General features: G+C 35.3%; 1 protein-coding gene across 1 annotated transcript; it reads left to right on the forward strand.

The window, feature by feature from the left end:
* The first annotated feature begins 5936 nt into the window (after positions 1 to 5936).
* Positions 5937 to 6737, forward strand: LOC114042196 (olfactory receptor 10AG1-like). The gene has a single exon (XM_027860862.1). The coding sequence runs from the start codon at positions 5937 to 5939 to the stop codon at positions 6735 to 6737; it is 801 nt and encodes a 266-aa protein (XP_027716663.1).
* The last annotated feature ends 6805 nt before the right edge of the window (positions 6738 to 13542 follow it).

The following is a 13542-nucleotide window of genomic DNA, read 5'->3' on the forward strand; positions in this document are numbered from 1 at the left end:
ATGCTTTGCTGCTGTAGGAGGTTTCTCTGCCTGGGACCTTCCCCCTTGGAGTTGTGCTCCCCAAAGTTTGGCTGAGACACTGGGAGACATGGCTGCCAGAGAATGCTGTAGCACAACGGTTTCCTGAGCTGGTTTCTACTGGTTCCCCTGCCCCTGCTGAGGCACTTGGGGGTCCTGGTGTTGGTGCTTGCCTGTTCCACCAACTGGGGTTCTGAATCTCCCTCAGGTGTGCTGAGGTGGGGCTTTCTGCTAGCTTGCTGGGACGTCTCCAGTTCTGTACTGCTCCCCCTCCTCTAGAGTGAGAGGGGCCTTTCATGTTAATCCCCCAAGCTTCCTGAGTAACCACATTGCTGCACCCTATCTTTCTGCTGGTTCAGCTGAACAGAGATGTTCCTGGGGTGATATTTTCTGGGCTTTCATGGGTTAATAAGTGAGGGTGAAGGTGACTTCATTCTTACTCCACCATCTTGCCTCCTGGAAGCAGAGTCTCTAAATTATATATTTGTTGAAGGATGGTATATAGAGCTTTTGGAGTCTTTCTCTTTGTATGAGTTTGAATTTAGGTCAATTTTGCCACCTTATAATAGGATATGTTTTTTCCTCATTCTTATAGCCTTCTTCTTAACTTATGATTTTATGTTCACATCGTTATCTATTCATATCCAGTGGAAAGGTCTAGACTTTTGTCCTCTTTGTTGCTTCTGCTGCTTTCTTCTTGTATTAAGACTGTTATTCTGGGACCTCTAACTGGGGATCTGTAGTTTTGCTGTGCTCCCAAAGTAGTGTGAACTAGGGTAAAGACTATTCACTTCTTTCCTGATAAGAACTCAGTAAGAGCTTGACCTACTTTTAAGTCTAAGCAATGTTCTTGTGAGCTTGCCCTTATTGGGCAAGTAAACAGCTGCTCGACTCATATGAGCCCACTGGGAAGCTCTGCAAATTCAAAGAACTGCCGATTCTCCTTTGTTCTGGATTTTCTACCCTGATTAATGCATTGAGAATGTCACAATGAAGAGCTGAGAACCCATTCATTCCCTAGGACAGAATTATAGAGATGCAGCTTAATTCTTGCCTAATCCTAGTAGAACCACAAGGTTCTACAACACATTTTTTGCTCTTTGTAATCTAAATTCCAATCAGTATCAACAATGAATTCCATGAAGTTCTTGGACAATTTGAATTCACAGTATAGATAGATGGATAAATAGATAGAGAATAGATAGTTATACAATATGTATGTCTGTAAATACACATATCTAGATTTACATATGTGCATGCACACACATACATACATAAGCTGCCTATAGCCCAACGGATATTTGCAATGAAAATTGAGTTTAAAAAAGTTATTTTATTTATTTGTTACTCTAAATCTATAGCAAAGCATAAGAAAATATATTACTGATTCAGGTTAATTACAAAATGATGAAGTTATAAGAAGCAAAATATTGAAATTAAAATAAAATTACTAAATATAGTACCAAAAGATAAACATTCACTGATAAAATTATTAAAATGCTGTTATTTCAAATATTTTAGCAGCATGTCCCAACACGTTTTTTTTTCCTTTAAAACTTGAGTATATACTGGTAGGGGCAGACAGGCTTTATACATATATCAGTAATTTTGCATGCTCACATTCCCACACAAAGCACCAAGTGTAATTGACTAACCTGAAGTATTATCTAAAATCAGAAATGCTTTAAATTTAATAGCTTTGTCCTTGGAATATTTATTTTTTCAACAAATGGCCTAAAATAATTGAAAACCAAATTTAAAAAAAATACTTTTGTAACTCATGCTTTCTTAGGGGTCCACCAATGAATTGTATGTAATTGATGGTTGCAGTCTTTCAGAGTGTGAGGATTTTAAGGCCAATTAACAAGCTTGTTTATTTAAAATCCCTTCCACCACGATCATCCAATAAATGTTTTGGAAAATACTTGGAAATTTTGAATCCAGGATAAGTGTTTTTGTTTTCCTTTCCTTCCTTGGGAAAAGTAAGTTTTGGAAGGTATTTTTGTAGGGAGATCCTTTGGGCTACAGACCCAATAGTGGGATTTCTGGGTCAAAAGGTATGAATAGTTTAATGCTCTTTGGGAAAAGATCAAATTTGTTCTGCAGTACGGTTAGACCAGTACATAACCCAGCCAATAGTGCATTATTGCAGCAATTTTTGGACCTCTCCACCATTTATCATTTTCATATTAGTAAATCTGATAGAAATGAGGTGGTATGTTAGAGTTGTTTAATTTTTATTTCACAATCAATAGTGATTTTAAAGCATTTTACATTGCTATTGATAGCTTTGTTTCGATCTTCTGAAAATTGCCTGTTCATATCCTTTGACCATTTATCAGTTGGAGAATCAGTTGGCTTCTTCAAGAAATTGAATGTAACTTATGTTTTTGTGAAATTAGGCCTTTATCATCAGAGAATGTTGCTATGATTTTTGCTTAGTGTCCAGCTTTCCTTGTACTTATGGAAGAATTGACTTTGTGCAAAGCCTATTTGATTTCATGTGATCAAATTATCCATTTCACTTCTCATAAATTTCTTTCTTATAAAAAAGGAAAATGACCCATATGTTCAAAAATATTTATAGCACCTCTTTTGTGGTGGCAAAGAAGTGGAAATTGAGGGGATGCCTGTCAATTTGGGAATGGCTGAATGAGCTGTGCTGTATGACTGTGATGGGATATTATTTTGCTATAACAAATGATGAGCAGGTGGATTTCAGGTAAAAAATGTATAATGACTTAAATGAACTGATGCATAGTGAAGAGAACAGAACCAGAAGAATGTTGTACACAGTAAAAGTAATTTTGTTCAATGAAGAAATGTGAATGACTTAGCTCTTCTCAGCAATACAATGATCCAAGACAATCCCAAAGTATCAATGATGAAGCATAGTATCTGCTTCCAGAGAAATTGATATTGTTTGAATAGAGACTGAAGCATTCTATTTTCCACTTTCAGTTTTTTTTCTTTTATTAGGTTTTCATGTACAATATGACTAACATGGACATGTTTTACAGAATCACACATGTATAACCTATATCTGATTGCTTACCACGTCAGGGGCTGAGGGGTAAGGGAGCAGGAAGGGGTAGAATTTGGAACTCAAAATTTTAAATAAAAATCTTAAACTATTATAAGAGAGTAGTTTATCCTTTATTTAGTGCTTGCTTACACAATGACCCCATGAAGTAAGGTTAGCTAGTTTCATCAAATACTGAATTACAGATCATGTAAGTGAGGCTGAGATCATGCTACTTATGCACAAACTTTTTATTGTCACATACTTTGAAAGCAGCAGAGCCTGACCCACTGCAATGCTTTCTTGATTCTAATCCCAGGGCTCTTTTCATTTTTCCATAGTTTTTTTTTTATTTAATGCTTAGAGCAGTGGGCTTACATCCATAAGTTCTGGTTCCTCATTAAAAAAGAAAATATGGTCAGGAAGAAAAATTGTCTCCAGAGAGTAGAGTAGGGCAAGAATCCTTTCTATTTAAGAGCCTTGACTCCATTCAACTCAATTATCTTTTTAAATGGGAGTATGTTTTTTTGTGACTTGGCAATGTTTCTAAAAATTAGTAATACTTAAAGGAGAGGCCATATAATGCAGTGGGAACAATGTTGAATGTGAAGAGAAAACTGTGTTCATTGGAAATTAGAAAGTTATTAGTAGTTTGACCTTGAACAAATCACTTGTATTGCTTGAGTTTCAATTGTTTTCCTCTGTAAAATCAGGATAGTTATGCCTATAGCACTAATATAAAAAGAAACAACTTTATGAAAATATAATTGAATGTGAGAAAGGATGTTTTCTAAAAACCATCAATCACTACATAAATAGCAGCTAAATGTTCACAACATTTTGTTATATTAATAAAGGAAACCATCTGAACAGGATTTTATCTGAAAAAGAAAAGGTAAGTAAGCTGTAGTCTATATTTCTAACTTTAATATCTCTCCCTTTTGACTAGAGCTTATTGTGATTCGTTGATTTGTAAGCTCTCTGACACCAGAAAATTCAAAGATCTTACTCAGAGACCAAGATTCAGTAAGGACAAAGGAAACATTCACAGGAAATTCTAATAGCTATCTCACGTTCCAGAAAAGGTTTATGATGTGCAAGCACTTGTATTATGCAATTGTGAAGCACTACTAGATGAAACAAAACCATGGGCAGGAAAGCATTTGGAAAAGAAAAAAGCTCTCTCTTTCTCTGTCTCTCTCTTTTCATCTCTCTCACTTTCTGTCTCTGTCTCTTTCTCTTTCTCTCTGTCTCTCTCTGTCACTGTCTCTCTGTCTTTGTCTCTCTGTTTCTGACTCTGACTTTATTCCCTCCCTCCCTTTCCCTCCCCCCAACCCGGTAGGGGACTATTCTCTCATTATCCTTATTGCTCTACAGATATGTTGAGTTAGAATTGATGAAACAAGGTATTAACAATGAGTATGAGATATAAAGGAGATTTATTTTGGCTATTCATTCTTTGCTTAGACTTAAAAGAATGATGTCATTTTTAATGTGAAGCAAGTAGTTCTTTCATGTCTATGGAAATCCAGGTAGATGGCCTGCTTAGTCCCATATTTCCCTTTAGATATTAAGTGTGTTCACCAACACATTTCTCCTATGATTTGACTAACCATCTATATCTATTCACCAAGGGCGGAGCTCCCTACAACTCAAATGTATGCTGTCCATAGGAAAAAAAAGAATCAATTTTGTTAAATATTGCTTTTTAGCAAAGATTTAACAAATAAGACTTTCCTTGTCCCACTTGAATTTTATTTTTAAAAACTGTCAACTTGCCAGGGGTGAGACTAGGGCAGAGAAGTCATTGAAATACATTTTCTTTGGTCTTTCCATATGATTTGGGGTGATGTTAGGTGACTCTCTGACACATGGAACCAACAGAGCTGATGTTCTGTGTTCTGTAACTACTTCTCTTACCACTTTATTCATGACTATTGTGTTTTATATCACAGACATATCTGGTATAGATTTCATCTCCAAACCCATAGTCATTTTCATAGGACATCATTTATCTGATCTTAAGATCTAAACCAACTCTTTTTCACATTCTAATGCTACAATGAGTTGGTGGTTGCCTGGGCTTTAACAGGCACTGTGTATTCCAATGAACAAAAAGACCTAGACATTGAGAGACACACATTTCCCCCAGTTTATCTAAAATACAAGAACTGCCACAAAGAATTATACTCTGCAGGAATTTTATTTCCACTGGACATAGATTATCAGGTCAGAACCAAAAGTATCTGCCTAACCAGATCTGAATGTACAAATGAAAAAAGAATAGAATGAATTGAGTAGAAAACAATGTCATTCTCGGATGTTTATGTTTACATTCTAAAATATTTGACATCAAAAACTTTTTTGTAGTATCAATAAATTATGATTTCTATATCATTTCTAACTTCTAAGGTCCCTTATTGAGAGTAGAACAAGAAAAATGAATTTTACAAGGTCGGGCTGGTTTTGTACTTCCTCAATAATAGTGACTACAATGATAGAGTCACAATATTTAGAACTAGAAATGATTTCATAACTCAAAATATGAAAAAGAAGATTTAGAAGGGATATTTAACCTTGAATATAACATGTTCAGCATATTAAACATCTTTAAATATATATCATAGATCATAACTACTGGAAACCAGGACTCTGAAAAAATAACATATTATTTCAAATATGGGACAAAAAGTACAATCAAGCATGTAGTATATCTTTATGATTTCATAACATAAAAGATCCAAAAAAGATACTTAAAATTAATAATCTTAAAGTTATCTTAGTCATTATCTAATCTAACCTGTCCACTTGTTTTTTCAGAAACCATGTCCTAGTGAGAAACAAACAACTTTACTGTTACGAATTACTAATTTGAAAGGTAGAATATACAGAAAAAATGGTAGAGAAGAATCTTACTCTCATTGAAGAATTTATTCTCTTAGGATTTTCTGAACTTCCCAACATTCAAGAGTTTCTCTTTGTTATTTTTTTAATCATTTATATAAGTATCCTATTAGGGAATGGTCTCATCATTGTAATCACCAATATGGAACCTGCTCTCCAAATACCCATGTATTACTTCCTTGGAAACTTCTCCTTTGCGGGAATTTGTTACACATCAGTCACCCTCCTCAGAATGCTTATGAATCTTTGGAGACAGAAAAGAAATATTTCTTTACTGTCATGTGCTGTACAACTCTGTTTCTTCCTTATTCTGGCAGCCACAGAGAGCTTCCTCCTGGCAGTGATGGCCTATGATCATTATGTGGCAATCTGTAAGCCCCTCTCCTATCCTCTAATCATGAACCACAAGATGTGTGTCCAGATGGTGATTGGCTCCTGGGTCACTGGAATTCCAGTCTTAATAGGGCAGACATACCAGGTTTTCTCTGTACCCTTCTGTGGTTCTAACAAACTCAATCATGTTTTCTGTGACATGCCCACACTAATGAAGTTGGCATGTGGAGACACCTCTGGGGATGAATTCTTTATTTATATTGATTGTTTCCTGTTTGCTTTGATTCCCTTTCTATTGATACTCTTTTCATACATCAGAATTCTCAGCCCTATTTTGAAGCTGCTATCAACCATTGGCAGATCCAAAGCCTTCTCTATTTGCTCCTCTCATCTTATTGTTGTATGCTTATTCTATAGTTCAGATTTCATTGCATATCTGCAATCCACATCCAGTTACTGAGGCACAGCAGATAAGATCTTCTCTCTATTCTATGCCATCGTGACCCCAATGGTTAATCCTATGATATATAGTCTGAGGAACAAGGACTTCATTGAGGCAATGAGAAAACTATTTTCTAAATGTATAGGGTAAAGAATAAAATAATTTAACTTGCATGTTATTATATCCTGAGCCATTTCCCAAATTTTTCTTCCTTTTTTCTCTTCTGTATGCCTTTCAAACTCTTAACATTTTCTCCTTGTTATGTGAAATCATTTGGCATTCCTTTTCTCAATCCCTCCATGATATCACATTTTCTTGTGTGTGTAATTAAAGAACAAACTTATTTTTTGTTGTCATTGTGGTTGTTGTTTTCATACATTATTAATAAGGGGCTACCTTTCCACCAAAAGTTTAAGATTAGGGAAGCTAACTGATGCTTTTGATTGAACACCAGCCTAGGAGTCAGAGACTTAAGTTCAAATGCAGCTTCAGACACTTATTAGCTGTTTGACTCTGGGTAAGTCACTTAATCCTGAATGCTTCCCAAAAGAAGTGTGAGGTCACTCTTACAATACTACCTAAATAATCCAGACCAAATTCATGCAGTGTCTATAGTAGGCACTTATATAGTGGCAATGATAATATCTTCAAGGATGATAATTAAAACTGCAATCTGAGGCTATTGAGAGATTTTACTTAAGTATGTCAGAAAGCTTCCTGTCCTATCTACATCATTTTCTTAGTGTTTCTAGATTGAAATGAGAAAATTATCAATTTACTTCAACCTGAAATGTTGACTGTGGTTAATTAAGCGATGCAATGTGTGATTAGTTTGCGTTGTACTACCTTCTTTGTAAATTGGAGACATACTTATTCACTAATTAATGTGATGTATTTTATTGTTGTCTTTATTTTGGGGGTTACACATGACTGGATTTGGGAAATAGGAACCTTTTCTCATTTCATTGCAGTGCTCACGAGATTAACTGAAATATTGAATTATATTGTCAATTAACATTATTCAAATGAACTACTGAACATCTGTTTGTTTACTTATGATTTAAAATACTGAGAAGGAAAAATATATTGTTTTTCTAAAGAGCAGGTTTTGGAGAAGTGTCTTTTCTATCTTGATTTTGGTGAAATTTCTGTGTGTGTGTGTGTGTGTGTGTGTGTGTGTGTGTGTGTGTGTGTATTTAATAAATATATTTTTCTCACAATATGATCTAAACCTCTGTCAGAAGCTTGCAAATGTCAGACCAGAAGAGCAGTTAGCAGAGTATTTCTTAGATTATAGCATTTGGGAGTTACACTATGCTGAAAGTTTGCAAATTGCAGGCTTAATCCACCCCCTGAAAATCTTGAAGAAACTGGAGACCAGAGAATGTAAAATATGAAAAACAAAACCAAAACAAACAAGGAAAAAACAACAACAACAACAAAACCAAGGGATTCTTTCTAAAAGTGTGCAGAGCTTGGTCCAGATAAAAAGTCAAAATATAGAAGACATTCCTGAAAAATGAGTTAACTAAAATATTACTAAAAAAAAAACTTGCATGACTTAGGACTTATTTCACTGATCCCCAAAAGAAAATAAAAACAGAAGACAGTGACATTAAAATACCTTAAATAAAGCCCTAAGAGGAAAAGACATGTTGACCTCAAGTTCAAATAAATTTCCTAAAACAAATGACACAAGAAAAAACAATTTTGAAACAAAAATTAAAATATAACAACAGTGTTAAAAAAACAATATTTTTGAAAGATATAATCAAATTTTATTAAAAGGGAACAGGAAAGTTAACAGATAAAATGTGCAGAGCCAAAAGTTTTTAGACAAAATTCAATATAGTCAATTGTTTTGATTCACTATGGCAATTTAAAAATTTCTTTTTTTTTCAATGTCAGGAGAGTTGATAGGATGAGAGGAAAAAAATTTTTGTTGACAAATTTCAAATTAAAAATACATTTTAATAAAATGTCATTTTAAGGCAATTTAAATTTTAAGAAAATTTTAATTTAAATCATATTATTTAAAATTATATTTGTATTTAAATTTTCATTTCAAAATTTCAAGTGAAACAAAAGTTTTAAGAAAAAATCAATTGATTTTATAAATGAAATGTGAATACTAGAAGAAAGAAACAGAAAAATAAATGAAGCTTTGGATTAAATATGGAAAGGAAGAATTAAATATTTTGTTTGAAAAGTACAAAATTATATGAAAGTAATAAACTCCTTCCAAAGTATATTGGGGAAAAGATAAGCAACTGGATTTGTGAGAAATAAAGATATATTAAAAATTAAGACACATACAGGACAAATAAGGTATTGAATGCCATTTGAAATGCAAAAACGTGAAATGAAAAGCAGATAAAAGATAGAGAATTTGAGAATTATTAGACTACACAATAAGTAGGACAAAAATATGAGCCAGTATATAATATTTTCTGAAATCAGGAAAATAAAATCCCAAGAAGTAATAGAAAATAAATAAGCCTTCAGAATAAAGTACAAGAATATTGGGCATACATTTAAAGTAGTACTCAGTAGTATTCAAATATTCCTAAAACATTATCAGATTAGAAAAAAAGATAAATAATGAAGGAAATATGTATTCAGAAATTTAGATAGTCAAACACATTTTGTTTGAAACTAGAATTAGATGATATATTGAAAATTACAGGAAGAACACAGAGAATTTGTGTATGTAGCTTTTATTTAATAAACAGGATTTTTGGAGATATAGAGAATGTGTTAGCAAATGATAGATATATTGAGAAATGATTAGATGACATTTTTATATCAGATTTATAAGCTCCTTGGAAGTAAGCCAGTGATGTTCTTAGCTTTCACCTTCAGAGGCAAACTAGTTTGAATTTATTAAACTCACTCTTCTGATATGTTCAGACCACTCACACAGATTGGAAAGCATGCAAACTCTTGATCCCACTGACAGAACAGACTGTAATTAGATACCTCTCTTGCAAAGTGATGCTGTTGTCATAATTTATATATATAGATATAGATATAGATTTATACATATATATATAACTGTTTACTCTGTGTGCCATAAAGTTGTTTGAATATTTGAACATACTGCATGTTAAAATGAAAAGAGCAAAGCAAAACAAAGCAAAACTTAGTGTCATGTAAAAAATAATAATAAAGTCCTTCCTAGGACCCCTCAATCCATCTTTCAAACAAAAAAGAGAAATGCAATAGTGAATACATAATTTAAATTGTTGCATGATTTTATATCATGACTGTGGCAGGAAGGAAGGTCTTCTGACTCTTTCAAGTCTTATTTCCTCAGATTTTAGGTACAACATGGAATTGATATGACTCCTAACTTCCGATGCTGACAGTATGTACAAGCCTAGTGTTGACCAGATAGATAGATAGATAGAGATAGAGTTAGATAGAATATGGATCGATCAATAAATGAATATGCCTATATTGACATCTAGATGGAGATATTATATAAAAGCTTATGAACTAAAATTCAGAGTTCATGGCTAGAATTGAAATAAAATAAAGTACCTTTTGTCTTTGACTTCTTGCAGGTGACAGTGTGTTGGTGAGGAAAGGTTGCTAGGGGTCAGTCTGGATTCTCCATTTGCCTCAAAACAACCACTTCCACCCATTGGCACCAGCACAAGCAACTTCCATCTCTTGCTGCCAGTCCAAACTCCCAGGTGAGATGGGGAGAATCTCTGGTGCAAAGAACAGCCTTCCATTCAATTCAGGATTCCCATCTCCTGCTTCACCTGTACTTTGATGGTAAAAGAGTGATGACCTCCACTCAGTAATGAACATTCTCATACTTGGTCATGATCTTCACATCCCATGGACTCTGAACTCCTATTGGTCATCCAAATTCGATTCCACACCCCCTACCACCCATTTGTCCATTTCAATCCCCCTCCACCCCAACACCTAACCAAAAATGCTCTCTCCAAAGCTACTAATGATGCCTTAGTTGCCAAATTCAATGACCTTTTCTCAAACAGCATTCTCTTTAACATCTTTGCAGGCTTTGATGCAATTGATCACTCTCTTTTCTTTGATATGCTCATCCCTCTAGATTTTTGGGATACCACTCTCTCCTGATTCTCCTCTATCTATGTGATGGCTTTTTCTCTATATCTTTTGCTGTCTCCTTTTCCAGATCATGTCCTCTAACTATAGGTATCCCTCAGTATTTTGTTTTTGGGTCATCTTCTCTCCTCCTACTACTTCCCTCAGTGATCTCAGCAGGTTCAATGTATTTAATTGCTATCTCGGTTCTGATGATTTTCAAATACACCTGCCTGCCCCAAACTCCCTGCTAACTGCAAATATAACACCTGCAATAACCTTGCAAACATTTCCAGTTGGATATTCAGCAGACATCTTAAACTCACCATGTGCAAAATAGAACTCATTATCTTTTCCCTTAACCCCCCACACTTCTACCTTTCCTATTACTGAAGAGGAAAACAGCATCCTACTAGCCCCTCAGGCTTGTAACCTGAGTCATCTTAGGACTACCTCTCACCCCTTATATTTAATCAATTGTCAAGGCCTGTTGATTTTCTCTTTGCAGCATGTCTCATATATGCCTTTTCTCTCTTCTGACACTGCCAAAACAGTACTGCAGGCCCTCAACTCATACCTGGATTACTGAAATAGACTACTCTGCCTTCCTCAAGTCTATTCCCATTCTAATTCAGTCTCTATTCAGCCACTAAAGTGATTTTCCTAAAACATAGGTCAATTCATGTCTCCCTCTGCCCCCCTCCCCCAATGAACTCCAAAGGTTTGCTACTGCCTCCAGGAATGAATACAAAATAATGTTTGGCTTCAAAGTTCTTCATAACCTAACACTATCCTGTGTTTCCAGTCTTTTTTATACATTACTCCCTAATACATATTCTCTGATACAGTAGCACTGGCCTCCTGATTCTTTCACGAACAAAATACTCCGTCTCTTTGTTAAAGGCATTTTTTTTGGCTGTCTCTTGTGCTTGAAACTCTTTCCTTCTTCTGCTCCAACTACTTACCTCCTTTACTTCTTTTAAGTACCAACTAAAACCAACTTCTACAAGAAGGCTCCTCCAACTTCTCTTAATTCTATTGTCTTCTCTCTGTTAATTATTACCCATTTATAATGTGTATAACTTGTTCATATACATACATACATATATATTGCATATTATCTTCCTCATTGGATTGTAAGCAAAGTTTAAAGAGATGCAGGATTCTTGGCTCAGTAAGAAGGCAGATGAAACTCAGTTTTATGCTGATAGTAAGAATCCAAAGTATGTTTAAAATGTCCTGAAGGCTATTTATGGGCCAAAAACCTTGGATGCAGCTCAACTACTTAGTGCTGATCAAGCCACACATGTCACTGAGGAGGGCAAGATTCTGACAGATAGGCTGAACAGTACTGTAGTGTTCTCAACAGACTGTCATCAACCAATACTGAAGATACTGAGTTATACCTCAGGCTGAACTTAATCCCTTTCTTGATGAATTTCCAACTGCAGAACAGGTTTTGAATGTCATTAGGCTTCTCTAGTGTGGCAAAGTGCCTAGGGCTGATTCCATTCATACAGAGATCTACAAGGCAGGGTATCTATTGCTCATACAAATCTGATAGAAATCTTCTGGGTTATATGGCAGGAGGAGGTTACCTCCCAGGAGATCAACATGTCTCCATCATCCTTCTATATAAAGGCAAAGGAAATAGGTTTTCCTGTGACAACCATTGTGTGTGGGGGGGGGGGTGCCTCTCTTTTAGTCATTGCTCACAAGTCCTCCTTAATTGATTGATTCATCACCTGGAAGATGGTCATCTACCCAAAAGCCAATGTGGCATCAGAAAGGATCAGGAGTGGTTTACATAGTGTTTGCTGCCCAGTAATTCCAAAAGAAATGTCAGAAGCAGAACAGACTTATGTATACAACATTGCTCAATCTAACTAAGGCCATTGACACTGTGAGTTGTGAAGGCCTCTGGAAGATCATGGAGAAATTTGGTTACCCAGAGAAGTGCATCACTATTGTATGTTACTTCCATGCCAGCATGATTGCATAGGTTCTACATAATGGACACTGCTCTTGCACTTTGACAGTCATCAATGGAGTGAAGCAGGGTTGCATACTTGTACCCATACTTTTAGCATTATGTGTTCAGCGATGTTGTCACATGCCTTCAGTGAGGATGAAAATGGCATCACAGTCAGCTACCACACTGATGGTAAATTATCTAACTTGAAAAGACTACAAGCCAAGATTAATGTGGAAGCAGAATTGGTGCATGACTTTTTTGTTCAAAGATGATTGTGAAATACAGCCTCTGAGGCTGAGATGCAATGAAGTATAGACCAATTCTCTGCTGCTTGTTATAATTTGGTCCTACCAAGAAAATAGACATTCTCCACCAGCCAGCTTTACACCATATGTGGAACCATTGGTTATATCAAATGGAGGAATTTTGAATGCTGTGGATTAGTTCATTTACTTTGACAGTATACCTTCCAGGGATGAACACACAGATGATGAGGTTGACACACACATTGCCAGAGCTAACTCAACATTTGGGAGCCTCTGAAGGAATCTGTGGAAGAGAAGAACAATTAGGCTGCCTGCCAAGGTGAAGGTCTACAGAGCCATTGTTCTGACCTCATTGTTGTATGCCTGTGAAACCTAGACAGTCTACCAGCACCATGCCAGAAAATTGAACTGTATCCATTTGAATTCCTTTTTTGTTTGTTTGTTTGCTTGATTTTTTGGGCAATATCCAGGGTCACACAGCTAGTAAGTGTCAAGTGTTTGG

The sequence above is a fragment of the Vombatus ursinus genome, unplaced genomic scaffold, assembly GCF_900497805.2.
Source record: "Vombatus ursinus unplaced genomic scaffold, bare-nosed wombat genome assembly UNPS02014291.1, whole genome shotgun sequence".
NCBI lineage: Eukaryota > Metazoa > Chordata > Mammalia > Diprotodontia > Vombatidae > Vombatus > Vombatus ursinus.

Excerpts from the sequence above, each read along its gene's own strand:
- LOC114042196 (XM_027860862.1), top strand. The coding sequence starts at position 5,937 with ATGGTAGAGAAGAATCTTACTCTCATTGAAGAATTTATTCTCTTAGGA.